This window comes from Chelonia mydas, chromosome 10 (genome assembly GCF_015237465.2).
Source record: "Chelonia mydas isolate rCheMyd1 chromosome 10, rCheMyd1.pri.v2, whole genome shotgun sequence".
NCBI lineage: Eukaryota > Metazoa > Chordata > Testudines > Cheloniidae > Chelonia > Chelonia mydas.
This window is the reverse complement of record NC_051250.2, coordinates 15,133,349-15,149,391: the sequence shown is the minus strand read 5'-3', so window position 1 is coordinate 15,149,391 and position 16,043 is coordinate 15,133,349. Positions and strand designations below refer to the sequence as shown.

At 43.7% G+C, this 16,043-nt stretch overlaps 1 protein-coding gene across 1 annotated transcript; it reads left to right on the top strand.

Annotated features, from left to right (window-relative positions):
• The first annotated feature begins 555 nt into the window (after positions 1-555).
• On the top strand, positions 556-15,336 carry NPTX2 (neuronal pentraxin 2). Its single transcript, XM_007065370.4, has 5 exons — positions 556-1,615; positions 4,251-4,467; positions 9,587-9,831; positions 11,585-11,764; positions 13,554-15,336. Exons 1-5 carry the CDS (start codon positions 1,154-1,156, stop codon positions 13,779-13,781), a joined length of 1,332 nt encoding a protein of 443 aa, XP_007065432.2. The 5' UTR covers positions 556-1,153; the 3' UTR covers positions 13,782-15,336.
• The last annotated feature ends 707 nt before the right edge of the window (positions 15,337-16,043 follow it).

The window sequence follows — 16,043 nt, the reverse complement described above, 5'->3', positions numbered from 1 at the left end:
TGAAACCTGTTCCCCAGGCAGTGGGTGATGGGTATTCCTGATAGCTGATGACTACACACACTGAAATGCAAGCAGTTGCATGCTTGAATTCAGTTCTGCCTGAAAATGAACTGCACTGAACAATTCACCAGTCAACACACCATTGACTGGAGAAAGAGGAAGTCCCTAGTATCACTTCAAAGTTATAGTGTCTTTCTATATGGAATATCTCAGCACAGACATGAGCACTGAACACCCACCACTCCCATTGACTTCCTCTGGGGGCTATGAGCCTTTTAGCACTTCTGAAAAACCAGATCAAAGGCTGAGCAACCAAAAATCTCAACATCTGGCCACTTTTGAAAATTGTGGCTGCAGTAATTTACCCTTACTAGATGGATGGCGTAAAGTAGGGAAGTAGCAGGATGCCCATCGTAACAATGGTAAACGGAGGCATCCAGAGACAGTGACTTGGAGACAGGACAGGAACCCAGTTGCGGATCCGGTGCTTTCACCACGTGGCTGTCTTTTCCCCGAGCGGGCTATTTTGTTGGAGCGTCCAGCATGGATCCAGCTGAGGCTCTGCCAGCCCCCGCGCCGTCCTGTACTCATCACCGGCCTGCAATCCGCCCCCCGAAGCAGCGTCAGCGGTGCCGCCTGCGTGTCCCCACCAGGCTCAGCCTCAGCCTCACCGGCGGGCTAATGACTCAGGCGGCGGGGCTCTCCCCTGACTTGCCTGGGGCCCGGCTGAACGGGCTCGCGCGTCTCCCAGTCCTGACGAGCAGCCAATGGGAAGTCTCCCCGGCCTCCCACACCCACTCCGGCTCCTTGGTGCGCGGGGGACCGCGTGGCGTCAGCCCGCGCCCCGACCAACCAGCGCCCGCCTCACCCAGCGCCCGCCGGCCTCTCCCCCACCGCCCTGCCTTTAAGAGCCCGCGCGCCGGAGCCGAGCGCCGCAGCTAGGGCGGCGCAGGTCCTGGAGCGGGCTCTGCTCCGAGCTGTCCGGGGCCGCCCCCGCCAATCGTGTTCCGAGGAGGGAGTGGACAGCGCCTGGTCCCAGCCGCCCCGGAGAGCTCCGCGCTGGGGCTGAGCTACACCAGGTCCCCCAAGTGATCCCCACCCCCTTCCCCGCAGCTTTAAGGGCTCGTTGCCCCCGGGGGCTCCGTGAGCCGGCATGCTGGCTCTCCTGGCGGGGCTGCTGCTCTCCCTCGCCTCCGGGGCCAGCTGGCGGGGAGTGAGGGGCCAGGAGAGCCCCCCGGGGAGCCGCTTCGTGTGCACCTCCCTGCCGCTGGACGCTGCCCCCTCAGGCTGCCCGCTGCCCCCTGTCCCCATGCAGGGGGGCGCCCTCCCTTCCGAGGAGGAGCTGAAAGCCACCGTGCTGCAGCTGCGGGAGACCATCCTGCAGCAGAAGGAGACCATCGGCAACCAGCGGGAGACCATCCGGGAGCTGACCAGCAAGCTGAGCCGCTGCGAGAGCTTCCCCGGCCCCGACGGCAAGCCCGGGACTGGAGGGTGGAGGAAAGAGTTTGCCAAGGGCAAAGACACCATGGGGGACCTGCCCCGGGACCCCACCCAGGTCATCGACCAGCTGAGCCGGACCATGCAGACGCTGAAGGACCGGCTGGAGAACCTGGAGGTAGGAGATGCTCCGGGACAAGCCAGAGCCCGGCTGGCTGGGGAGCTGTCCCTGGTGCTGCAAAGAGGGCGGCGGCGGCTGCTGTGTATGTCTGTGTAGCACTTTTAATCCGCGGTGCCATGTCCACGGCAGCGCCAGGCTGTAACGAATAGCCCTGGGGGGACTGATGTCACCCACTGAAAATACACGGGTCTCTTTCGGAAGGGCAATTCACGAAGTTGCTCCCAGTCACAGACTGAAAGGAACCGGCATCGCTTCCCAGAAGCTACAGATGGTTCATCCTGTAGCTGGGGCTCGCCAAGAGCCTTTATTTAGTCCACTTCTGGGTCAATCAGTTATCTGTTCTCCTACCTCTCTTCTTAGGGGCGACTCTAAATATATACCCTAGTGTAGTGAGAGCGAGGGCCCACGCTTCCTTTGAGGCACAGGAGGGGAGGTTTGAGAAGAGAACTGGATGTGGGGACTGTACTTTCTGAATAAAAGGGGGCTTTAGACCGGCAATCTGCGGTGCAAGTCCTTGTGCTGGGTGCATGTTAAATTGTTAATGAATTCCTTATGTGCTTATTTAAAGGGCGGGGGAGGAGGGGAAGTGACCCTGCAGGAGAGGCTACAGAGAATTGATTTGTTTGTTGTTTTAGTTAATGGAAAATCGAGTATCCCGCTTAGTATGTCCCTGCCCTTAAAACGGAAGAGAAGAGATTTGTGGGTTTTATTTTCCTGCTGTTATGAGCTTAGTATCTGTTTTTAATATTTCTAAATCTCTGCTAGTGCTGAGAACGTGCCTGCGTAGGGCTTGGACTATGATGCTGACATGTCCGGCCATATGACCTTGACATAGGGTGCTGAACAAAACAGCAAGGCCCTTGAGAAAGTTGTGAAGTGTGGGTCATAAAGACCAGACGATGCTTTCATGAGAGCTGGTCTAGAGTGAAAGCAAGTCATTCAAAGAACTGTACAAATACAAAGCCCACTGAAATCCGTGTAAAGGCTCTAATTGACTTCAGTAAGGCTTGGATCAGGCTCACAGTTAGACACAGCACTTGTCGCAATGTTTGCTTGGATGGAAACTTTTTTTCCAAGCAGAGTGTTCGGTGTTTTTCCCCAGACCATGGCAGAATTCTAGGTATTTTCTTCCCCCACCCCATTCTGATGTATGTGATTCCCAAGAGGATTTAAAATGATTTATTAAAAGTTCATGTCTAGTCAACCATTACTAGCTGTTCTTTAACCAGAATGGCTGTTGAATCCATTTTAATAATACCGCCAATAGTATAGGTTTTAAAACATTTTTTCAAGGCATTCCCTCATTGGCTACTTCCCCACATAGGTTACAGTGCTTGGGCCTTGCCTGCTGCTGGAGATGAGGCTCTTCTGGAGTCGCACTGTCTAACATGTTATGGGACTGTCCCAGAATATGATTCATTTGGCTTGAAGTAGGCAGCAGGATTGATATGGTAATAGATATCTGCTTAAAAATTACTTCCCAGAACTGTGTTTTGGGATCTAACCCACCATCTTGGAAACTCCCCAATTCACGGAAAGCTTGGCTCTCTAGAGCAGTGCTTGTAGCCAAACAACTTGCATTGCTTAGAGGACGAGCAGACTGCTTCCAGGGATAGAAGCTGGGCACAGTGACTCGGCTGACCTGGCAGCTAGAGAGCACATAATCTTTCAGAAAAGATGGTCCTCAGGTAAATTTGAAAAGATTTCGTCTCTGATTTAATTTCTAGCAGATGGAAACTGAGATGTCATTCTTTTCTCCCCTCTGCCCTATTCCTTTCTTTCTTTACCCTCCCTTTCCATTTCTTTGTTTTGTTTTCTCTAGCTCTCTTGCTCTCTTTGGAAGAGAACATTCAATGAAAAATAAAATTTTAAAAAGGGCTGCTTCTCAAGGACAACTTTGAAAGCTTTTCCTGTTCAGTGAAACATTAGTCTATTATGCTGCTATTTATTGAAGCTTCTCATGATGGCATTATAATTTTGGTGGGGAAAACAAGCTCTGGCACTAAAATGCCCATAGAAGATAAAACTCTTGGTTTCTAGCTGTAATTTAAGTAAATCAGTGTCATTTGGGATAAAGGCTAGCCCACTTTGACAGCTTAAACAAATAACTTCCATAATGGGTCACTTTCAGAGTTGATTTGATGAAACATCTGAACTCTTGTTTGTTAAATCATTCACTATTACCAAATTAAAATACCCCAAATGTCTTGATTTTTTTAAAGTAATCAAAACATTTTCTTGGTATAATTTACTCTGCTTTAGTGTCTGGTAATGTCATTTTTCATTTTTGAAAATGTGCAACATGTAGCTATTTGAAATACATCAAACTTGGCTTCTTGAATTTATTTTATTGAACTATCTTTCTTAAATGTATGAACTTTCAGTGATATGAAACAAGGGAAGCATTAAACAAATACATTGGTATTAAAGAAATGAGTCTATTTCTTTTGTTAGTCTGATGAAAGGTTTGAACATGACATTGCTTTTTAGCATTTCTATTATACTTTCAGGAGTGCTTAGTGTTCTGGGTTTGAAAACTGCTTTCTTCCTTGGTCATGAGCAGACCCACATTTCACAATTTTTTGCTTTTTCAGATATGGCATGAAATCTTTCTTTTCTTTTTTCCTTGAAGCACCAACTCCGAGCCAATGTGTCATATGCAGCCCTGCCTAATGAGCTTCGAGAGATGCTTCAAAGGAGGCTTGGCGATCTAGAGCGCCAGCTTTTAAGCAAAGTGGCTGAACTTGAGGATGAGAAATCCCTGCTTCATAATGAAACTTCAGCCCATCGGCAAAAGACAGAAACAGCCCTGAGTGCATTGCTAGAAAGAGTTTCTGAATTGGAAAAAGGTAATTTAGAAACAGAATTTAAAGCCTTCCCTGCATGTTGCTGTTTAGCTTTCCTCCTCTTCTGCTGCAGTATTAGAACTGTACCTCAGCATGGTCTTGTGCTGAGGGACTGGACTATGTATCTGGAGATCTGGGTTCAATTTCTGCCTGTCACAGACTTATTTGACAAGTGACTTTGTCCGTACAGTTTCCCATCTCTAAACTGGAAAAAATACTAGGGTTTTGAAGATGATCCCTTGAAGTTTGTTGGATGCTAAGATATGGGGGCCATCTAAATGGAGAAGGGGGAAAAAGGCAATTCTCCTCAAAAGTGCTTTTGACATTTTATTAGATCACATGATTTTCAGTGCAGATAAAGTTAGTTGAACACAAGTTGCCTATTGGCATAGGCTGCTGCAGCTAGCTTCACCCTCTAGATCTGCAAGCACTAATTATGCCACTAGACCCTTTCCACTTTTTCTGTTGAATACACCATTGAGACACAACCTTTGGTTTTCATTAGTGGTGAACATTGCCTCTGAGATTCAGCAGACCTTGAAGCATGTGTCCTATCCCAAATGTGCAACCTTCAGGTTTTACAGTGGATTACATGTGGTGCCACTGGGAGACTTTTAATCCTAATCATTTAATCAGATATTTAGATTAATTATTACTGGGGAACTGCATGTGTGAGTACTCCATTTATTTAACTTACAAATGCATGTGGCAATGAACTACAAAATGAAACTCTCGGTAAGGACAATATACCAACAGAGAATTGCATAGCATTAGATTATCCTTAAATAATCTTTATAAGAACAGCAGGGTTGGACAATGACTTACTTGGGTGAATGGGCTGTCTGCTTAAAAACAAATTGCACGTTTTTGAAAATATACCCACTACAAACATACACATCTCATGAATTTTAAACTACATACTAATGGATCCATTTGTTCAGTACTGGGCATATTCTTTTCATTTAAAAATGTGCAAAAAGATGTCTAACTGGTCACTTAACATTTTCCCAATATCAAAACTGAAGTCTGAGCTGCAGTGAAAATGTCTGGTGAGATGCAGTAAGCTTGGAGCAATGAACCCTTCCAAATTAACAAGTTTCTCTAGAACCTTTTTAATGAAGACTGTCTATAAAAGTGCCTTGAATTGCAAACTTACTGACGCTTGTAATACTCGGCCAGAAATAGTGTGTCCCTATAGGACACAGGTCTTCAGAGAGAAGTAAGAGTCCAATATCCAGTGCTTATAACTCTTTGGGGGACTAAAAACAGCTGAGAGAACTTTTAAAAAAAGCTGATCTCCCAAAGATTTCTAAAGTGTTGATGTGTTTGGGGCCAGGAATTGAGAGATGTGGGTTCTTATCCTGGCATTGTTACTTTTCTCTGCAATTCTGATGCAACTCACTTAGCCTTTCCTGTGCCTCACTTTTCTCCTTCTGTAAAGCGGAGGATAATACTTGCTGTGTTTAATTCTTGAGACTGAGAAATTCAGTCCATTAATGTTTGTGAAGCCCTTTGGGATGCTGTAATGAAAGGAGCAGTACAAGTGCCAAGTATTAACTTTAAAGTGTGGATCCATTTGCAATCTATTTCTGGGCAATAGATTGTCAACCATCCCACAGTGCCGCAATCTCTCACTGGACCTTGTATTTGTCCTGGCAAAAGACAATCCTTTGTAAAGGGTAGTAGGAGACTCTGGAAGAGTTCTGACTGGCTCTTGATTTTTTGATATGGAGGTGTTACAGATGATTGTGGACTCCAAGGACTTGCCTACCTGGTGAAGTAAAGCGCACTATGGGGGGTGTGATTTCTAAAGCACACTGATGTGTGGCTCATTAATTAGTCTGTATAGACCCTGCTGGTGCACACCAAAGGCTCCTTTGGGCACTTTATCGTAGTGCTATGTTAAAATGCGCCAGAGAACATTTAGTTAGACTGTAAGCCACTGTCTCTTACCATGTGTATGTAACCTAGCACCTACCATTACAGCTGCAAATGTCTGTTTCTTTTTGTTCATTATTATAGTCAGGGCTGGTAGCACCACCTATATGAGAGGCTGCCTGACACTCCCCAGGATAAGACCCTGTTTTTAGTTGCTTTTGGCTTTTCCAAACAACTGTTTGGGGTTTGCAATTTCCAGGTCAGGCTGAAGTTCTCAAAAATATAAATAAATAAATCAACCATTTTGAAGATCGAGGGTAGGGGAAAATACACTAATTTGGCCATGTTAAATTCTAGCTCTAGTTCCCCATTCTTTGGAGAAATTTGTCAGAAGCATGACCATTGTCAAGCATGTGCCTTTTGATAGCCCCCATGAAATTCTGGCCAAGTTATACATCTTTGAAAAATCAGTTTGCACATGTTTAGTGGCAAATTCTTTGATTTGTAGCAGTTACATTTTTGAAGATGCCATCCTCACTGAGCATGCTTGAGCCTTGCAGCACCTGCTGACCAGGCTGTGCATGCACTACCCTCAGACAAACTAAGCATGCTCCCTGCAGCCCATAGCTACAGGGGTGAAGCCAGACTTTCCCTGTAATTATTGCTCCGAGCTGCTCTGGGCATGGCTGGGGCCAGGCACTGGAACCAAGAGCGGGGAGCCTGTCTCTCCTGTGCTCTTGATGACCTTCCCACCTTTGCCTGGCTGCTAACAAGGGGAATGTGGAGGAGGAAGCCATGTGATCCACATGCAGAGGGGACGAAAACCAGACCTGGGAAAGGAGTTGATTGGGGCAAGGAGTCTGAGACTCCTCTGGAAGGAGGGGAAAAGCTAGGACTGGTTGGCTAAGGAGAGTGGGACTGGGAGGCAGTGAGAAATGGGGTGGGGTGGAGTGGAAGAACCAGAACCAGTTGGTCGTGGGAACACAGACTGAGTCTGGCTGGACAAGGGGACTGAGAACCAGTGTGTCAGGGAATTGGAAGGAACCAGGGCAGAGGGGAGGGGGAAACCGATCTGAGAAGGAGCTGGTGTGTGGGGGAGAACTGGGATTGGCTGGCCAAGAGACTGGGGCAAGAAGCTGTGGAGGATTATGGGTAGGGGCAAGACTGAGATTGGATAAGGAACCTGGAGAGGGAGACTGGGCCTGGGAGACAGTGGAGGAGATGGATCAGAAGAGGAGTTGTGGGGGGGGGGGGGGGACTAGGCTGGGCAAGGAGACTAGCCCTAAGTGTAGGGAGGGGGAGATTAGGAGTGTTTGTGCGGCAGGGTGAGGGGATGATTGAGACCTACAACTGTCTGGACAAGGAGATTAGGGCTGAGACACGAATCTTGAGTAATGGAGACTGGGAATGGTAGGAGAATGAGCCAGAGGTGGGGAAGAGTAGGACAGGGAAGGGGGTCATGCTTCTAGGGGAAATGCACAGAAGAGTCTGTGCCCACTAGAGCACCCCCCCTCCAGAGCCTGGAATGGAACCCAACATTCCTGAGTCTTGCCATTCCCCTGCTGGCAGCATATATCTGACCTACACTGGCAAAGTGTGTCTCAACCCTCTCCAGTGCTGGTCCACATAGCAATAGTAGGAACCATCCACTATCAGTTACTTTGTTAGCACAAGTGGCAGAGGTCTGTGTGGTGGATCTAAAAGTTCCCAGCTGATTATGATGCCAGGTAGAATTTCTGAGGTTTATTCTTTTCTTTTTCTTTCCCCCAGTTTGCTTTAAAAAAAAAAAAACCTAGGAAATTGCAAAAACTCATGTTAAAAGTCAAGGAAGTTAGGAAACACCAGAATTAAGATTGCACAGGCAACCCTAACTTAGTCCCCTTGTGCATAATGTGCTAGGATACAGTCTTTAATTACATGCTCACATTATTTCCACATGATCCTTGCCTTGTTCAGTGCACAGACTAGACCTTCTCTGGGGATGAATCGGGGTTGTGTAGTGAAGGAGGCTATTACAGAAATTTGAAGGTGAGTAAACGAGGCAGAGGACTTCAGGAAGAATAAAGAAGGTATGATGGATAAGGCAATTATATATTGCCCTGGAGAACTGGATTCGATCCCTGCTTTCTATATATGTGATGCTGGGCAAGTCAAACCAAGCTTTTCACAGGGAGTCATGAATTGTTTTCCTCCTCTTTCTGGGTGCCCAACTGGACCCTGCGGTCTAATTAGCAGAATTGCTGAGCACTCAGGGCTGTAACAGAAGGCAATGGGAGCTCTGCTTTTAAAGTGCTATATAATGCTAAGTATTAGAGCTCATCAAAAACATTTGGACACAATTTTCCACTGGACAATGCCATTTAGTCAAAATCAAAACATATTGTAGTAATATGTTGATTCTGATGAAACTTTCAACAGGAAAAAGTTTAAGTCAGTTTTGTTTTGACTTTTGTATTACATTAATATATCTACATTATGTTGTATAATAAAAGATGAAATAAACCAAAATTATCAAAGAGAAGTGTCTTGATAGTGCCAATTTTTGTGAATTCTACAATAAGCCTCAAACTTTTCATTCCAGTTCCGAATGAATCTTAAAAAAAAAAAACACAAAAAACCCACCTTCCACAGAATGGAAATAGTAGGCCTGATTGGAAACTAGGTACTCTGAGATCTGGATCTAGTCATGTTAAATTGGTCTCCCAGACGTAGTGAATACTTCCCCTTAATCTCTCTGTGCTTTTGGTCCTCATCTCTAAAATGGAGACCATGATACCACCTCATCCTGCAGGGGGTTTGTCAAGATACATTAATGTTTGTGAAGCGCTCAGATACTAAAGTGATGAGTGCCACAGAAAAGGCCATGGGGAAAATAATTTAGTTTTTAGAGCTGCCTTTGAATAATGGGGAGTAAATTAGGTCTAGGCCACACACTGGACAACAAGGAGAATTCAAAATGCTTATTGAGCGCTGTCCATTCTGTGCACTGAATGAGGCAGGAATCCTATGGAAAAACAGTATGTGATCATATAATTAAAGACTCTATTAGAACAGACACACAAGGGAGGCAAATTGTTCAACCTTAATGTAGGTTTGTGCAACCTACATGTAGTTTGAACATAGTCTGTGTGTAATTCCTTAAATCAGTCAGTTAGAAAATAACCTGTCTTAACTGAGTTCAGCTTTAGATAAGAAGTGTCATTTAAAACACATGTAAAGCTTTTTTCTCTTTCTATAACCATAGGAAGCAGTGCTTTTAAATCACCAGACGAATTCAAGGTCGGTCTCCCTCTTCGCACAAATTATTTATATGGGAAGATCAAGAAGACTCTGCCAGAGTTGTATGCCTTCACTGTGTGCTTGTGGCTGAGGTCAAGTGCTTCTCCTGGAATTGGAACACCATTCTCCTATGCTGTCCCTGGGCAGGCTAATGAAATTGTGCTGATAGAATGGGGGAATAATCCAATCGAATTACTAATTAATGACAAGGTGAGAACTAACTACTTTCCTTTCTAGAATAGACAGCCCAGGTAAACGGAGATATTTTAAGGCCTGAATCTGCACTATAAAAAATCTCAGGTAACTTTTCGACTGACTTCAATGGCAGCAAGATCAGGGCACTAAAGTTTAAAATAAAAATGGCTTTGAATAAAATTAGGTGATGCTTTTGTTCATGAGAATAGGTAATGTGGTATAGCTGGATAGGCTTCACCTATGCTTGTACATTACAATTACAAACATTTAGAAATTCTGGGTCTGAGTCGCCTCTCATTCACACCATTTTAAATCAGGAGTAACCTCTTTGGAGTTAAACCAGTTTAGAGCCTGTATAAAAGAGATCATAGTCAAACCAATTACGTTCTTTTTAAATTAATAGGAATTTAACATATCAGAATGAACCTGGCATAAAATTAACCTGAGAGCAGAGAATAAGGCATATGTCAGACTTTTTTTTAAAATTTTTTTAAAGTATTCTACTTACTAGGTCTTCAATTTATGTCAAACTTTTCCAACTGTTGCCTTTGTCTGTAGGAGAGGTCCCTGATAATTAAACTTCTTATAAAGTGTCAAACACACAGTAAAGGTGCTCGGCACATTGCAGAATCAGGCCTGAGAAGAAAAATACTAAAACCCAACTTTTCAAAATTAAGTACCCTGAACATCTCCCCTGACCCCCACCCCTAGTTTGGGCTAGCTGTCAAAAGAAATTGATTTAGAACTTGTAAACCTCAAATTATGTCATTACACTACTTACCTGAGTAAAAACTAGATTGTTCAACAATGGCTGAAGTGAGTTTTATCAACTTGGCATCAGGCACTGTTATGTGTGCGCGGAGGGGTGGAAATCTCATAAACACCTAATCCCTGGGAGTATAGTGATAGGGTTGCTAAGATACTTACAGTACAATTCAGATGGTTCACAGTCCATGTAGTGGGTTAAGAAATGCTTATTAAAAATACCTTGTTAATATTTTTGGCTTGTGTATGTGGGGGGAGGGGGAAGGGAGGTTAAGTTCTCTCTAATGTTCTCCCTATTTGTAGGCTTGTTAGCCTACACTGTTAACTGCTTGTGCAAGGCTAAAAATATTCTTCTACCCTAAGGGTTGATCCAAAGTCCACTAAAGCCAGTGAGTCTTTCTACTGACTTCAGTGTTGGATTATGCCCATAAAGGGGCCTAATCCTGTGCCCTTTGAAGCCCACAGTAAAGTTCCCATAGACAGTTTGAGTAGGAGGGGCTCAAGATCGATCTTGGCAAGTAGAGTGCAGCAGTATTTTCTACAAATGCCACAGGCAAGCCCCAGGATTGAAGGACTATCCTAGCGCGAAAACTGAATGGAAGGTTAGAGCTAAGCATGAAGGGATTTCAACAACAAAGAAATGCTATGGACTAACCTGCAGCATCAGCAGGAATGGTGGTAGCCTAGGCTCTTGTACCTGTGGTATTTAGCCACAACTGGAGCAGAAAACATGTCTGTCTTGCTGAATTCCCAGTGCATTGAACATACCTCCACCCCTCCTTTCATTGAGATGATTCTCTTTTTAGCCATTTGCAGCGTAGCTGTAAACCTGGGACAATGTAGAATGACTTGTGTTTAAATTTTCTATGAGAATGAATGTCTGTCCTGTATCAGTGTATGAAAACACTAGAATAGTAATAAAGCCTTGGTCTGTTGCCATTATTCAAGGGCTGGCACTGCCAGACTCAGGTCTCCAGTATTCATTATTGTTATCTACATGTAGGTTGCCCAGCTCCCTCTCTTTATTAGCGATGGAAAGTGGCATCATATCTGTGTCACGTGGACAACTAGAGATGGAATGTGGGAGGCTTTTCAGGATGGAGAGAAACTCGGCACTGGGGAAAATTTAGCCCCTTGGCATCCAATTAAACCTGGAGGGGTCCTGATTTTGGGTCAGGAGCAGGTGAGTTGAAGGGAAATCTTTCTTATAAAAATAACCAAATCTCTCTCCCTTCTCTAAAAGCAGAAATTAAAGAAAAACCTACTGTTTACAAATAAAGTGAATTTGGAATTCATAGGACTGCTATTGTCCAGTTATTAAAATACCATTCCCCTTGCTCCATGTATAGCATCTGAGAGATGCATGACAAAGCAACAGATATTTTTGGTGGAATCAGTACCTATTACCATGCTGTATTTCTCTTATTTAATATATACTGAAATATTTCCTATTGCAAGTCTTAATTTAATGCTAAAATATGAAGCATTGGTTCTGTTACTTTTGCCAGTGATCTGACTAATGCCTTGAATATGAATCCTTTAAAACTGATTGCTGGCAGCTATATGGAGGCTAAATACTCTGTGGAAATAGGCTGAATTGGATCAGTTATGATGCATCTGCACATAGTGATGGACAACTGCTTGCAATGGTAGTTGCCGTGCCTCCAATCTTCGGGCCAGGCACAATTTGGCCCTCTTTCGGGGGAGAGCGCAAGGAACCCCTTCCTTTTCCTTCCAGCCCCTTCATAGCTAGAATATTGGCACTGTTGCTCTATGAATGCGTAGAGGAATCGAACTATTATGGCAACTGAGTACTAAACCCAAGGGGGGGGCATAATGGAGAGGCTTGTGGCTGTGTCCAGGGTCCATTCCTGCCCTGTCCCAGAGGCAAACCCACTGGAGGCTGAAGCACATGCTATGCCTTTGTAAAGGGGAAGAATAGGCCACTTTTCTCTGTCGTACTTGGAGCTCTCCAATCAGCAGTCATCCGACCACTAGCTATGCAGTGACTTATGTAACCAACACGCTGCAAATCGTGATATTTGAATATTGGCAATGGCCTTTACTAATATTTTTTGTAAAACAGACATCTTGCTATGAAATTGGCAAATTACCTAAGGAATAAATTGACAGATTTTTGTGATCTCCTTTGCATTGAAAAGGAAGTGAGATTCACTAAAATTATTGGCTGTAAACTAATTGCTCCTTGATCATGTCAGTCGCTGCATAGTAGATGCTCAAGTTCAGCATTAAAGCACTGGCAGAGCTCTTCTGTGAAGCTTTCCCTCTGCCTACTCATACTATACTTGGCTCCAATCTGTACTACCAACTCACTGTGTAATCGTGCAAACTCAGTGTAGCTCTTTGCCGCTTGCTAGTGGCTGGACCATTTAAGGAGTCAGACTGCTATTACCTCCAACATGATGTTGGTCCTTTAATACAGGCAATAGAAGCTATGCTTTTTTTTTTAAACCCAGAGGTCCTGGTTCAATCCCTGCAGATGACTGGTCTAGGGGCATGGTTATATTTACTACTATAATTGCATAAGGGCTCAAACCAGCACACTTTACACATGCATAGTTATCACTGAAGTTAACAAAATCTAGTCTGGGCAAACACTGCCCAATCAGGCCTTAAATCAGCTCTAATTTTTTTTTTAAGGCCAGCATCTGTATGCCTTGCTCCCAGAGGTGAGCATGAGTAGCTCCTCTGATTTACGACGTCACCCTCTTGCTATTGGAAATGGCGTTCACACTCTTGTGATACAGCACACCAGTTCTTTGAGACATGAGCTTCTAAATGCTTGAAAAAGCAATATTTTGTGAAAAGTAAAACAAAGACCATTTAGAAATCTTGGTGACTAGCATTTTGCACTTGCATTTCACCTATTGCGGGTAGTGTGGGTGGCTTCTTTAATTTTAAAGAAGCACATGGAAAAACCTGTTTAATTCTTTTTTTTTATATTCATAAAGGACACGGTTGGAGGAAGATTTGATGCAACTCAAGCCTTCGTTGGGGAGATGAGCCAGTTCAATATCTGGGACAGGGTCTTAAAAGCAGAAGATATCATGAATATTGCTAACTGTTCTACCAACATGCCTGGCAACATCATACCCTGGGTTGATAACAATGTTGATGTATTTGGAGGTGCAACTAAATGGCCCGTGGAGACATGTGAAGAGCGTTTGCTAGATTTATAGCTACAATCATTTTTCTATTTAAGTGCCCCATTTTATTAGGACAATTCTTGTAAGGTCTGTCACACTTATTTCCCTACCAAATGAATTGGGGGGGTAGGGGGGGAAATCCTGAGTAAACTGCTTGGGGACAAATAAAGCTGGTAGTTCTTGGCATGAATCCTGAAGATGAAAGAGGCTCAAATAGCAGTTGTCTTAAGGTGGATCCAAAGATACCTATTGAGTTCAATGGACTTTGGATCAGGTTCTTGCTTGGTACATTAATTCTTCTAGGGAAATCTCTTTTGCAAATGCTACCTATATCAAATGGCAAATTGCTTGTCTCTGATAACAGGCAAAATGTACACCTTGGTATTGAATCTTCCCCCCCACCTGTATTCAACACTTTCTTTTACAACCCTTTTAAAGAAATGAGGTAATCCTTATACTACATTTACCACACCTTAACTCAACACACCTGAGACCTGCAGAGAGCAGCAGCAGAGTAGCCACTGCCCGCATTACAGAAGGTAATTGCTCTACAATTTAGACAAGTTAGAATCCTTGCCTTGTGGTATGTGATGACCGAAACACTCTGCCTCCTTCCCCAGACCTGAAGAAGAGCTCTGTGTAGCTCACAAGTTTGTACCTTCTTCCAACAGAAGTTGGTCCAATAAAAAATGACTTCTCCCCATCTTGTTTCCTCTTTTAGGTCATGAGAGACTATATAATATAATGCAAATGCTATTCCACTCCAAATTCAGAGACCAGGCTAGATACTCAGCTGATGTAAATCAGCATGGCTCCATGAAATCAATGGAGCTATACTGATTTATATCAATTTATACCAGCTGATGTTCTGGTCCCCAGTCTGCATGTGTTCCCTCTGCCCCTCCCCACTCCCATGGATTAGGTGATGGTTGAATGACTGTACTTGTATTTTATGTAGGTTAATGAGTATGCTGCATTTCTCTCTGAATTCAATCACTAGTCTTTTTATTTTCTAAATACATATAAAATATTTCTAAGTGAATTTCAGTTTTGTTTTACTCTGAAAGGCCTTTTTATAAGCAAGTGCCAAAGTTCAGTTTCCATTTGCTGAGAATCACTAATATATATATTTTTCCAACATAAGTCTCTATTGCGGACACTTCCTGTATTATGATGGTCCTATGTGCTATGACTAATGTGTTGGCTTTCAATTCTTGTTAATTGTCATGACTTCTGTAAGCATTGAGCTGACTTTATAAAGTATATTTTATTATGCTTTTTTTCTTAATACTTTGGAGACAGAGTTGTATTTTCTTGGTATTAGTGACTCTTTGGTTTGTGGCTTGCAGATAGCATATGTACTGTACCAGAAAAAGAGTTAATACTTATTGATTTAAAGAAAAGTGATTTTTAAAAGAGGAAATTTATAAAGTTAAATATCATATTTTATTTTTCATGTTTTGAATTGTAAGAATCTCTATAGTGACAGTTCCATTTGTTGGATAAAGTTACATAATCCCACTAATGTAGTATGATCTTAAAGGAAAAATTCATACAACTTTTAATTAAAAAATGCACTGTAAAATCAGTTTTCTTTCCTTTATAGTCTTGCAAAGTACCATCTGACACTTCACAGTGCTATGATTTTACTCATATTTTTTTAGACCTATAAACTGTGCCTCTAAAAAAGTTGGTCTTCTCAAATTATATTTCTATTTATATATTTCCTTTATTCCAGAATGACATACAAACTACTGCCCCAATCCTGCACTGACTGACATGTGTATGTACCCTATACACCCAGGTGGCTGAAGTCACTATTAAGTGGCATGTAAAGTCTTTTGTAAAAAGGCATTTTCTTTCACCACTGTGGCACGGGGAGCCAGACCTACTGATAATATGCATGAGCTTCATTTGGGGAGCGGAGGGGGAGAGAACCCTAAGTACTAATGCTGGCATTCACTTCCTCACACCCTCTCTATGTTCCCATCCATGGCTGGGAGGTCTTGTCTAGGCTTGGGGAGGGAGGAGTGTCTCTCCCCCTGCTTATGATGGCATAAATTATGTAATTTGCATTGTATTGAGCAACAGTCACAACCCTTCTGTAGCTATACCAGCCCACACTGTGGCAAGAGCAGGGCAGGTAGGCCAAGAGCCCGTGGGAATGATTTCCTCCCTGGAGAGGAACAGAGAGAGGCAGGGCAAATGCCAGGGGAGCACATGGCCATAGCTACTCTCAGGGTAAGGGTAGTAGGTGGCAAGCAAGGAGTGAAGAGTACGTTACACAGTGCGGTG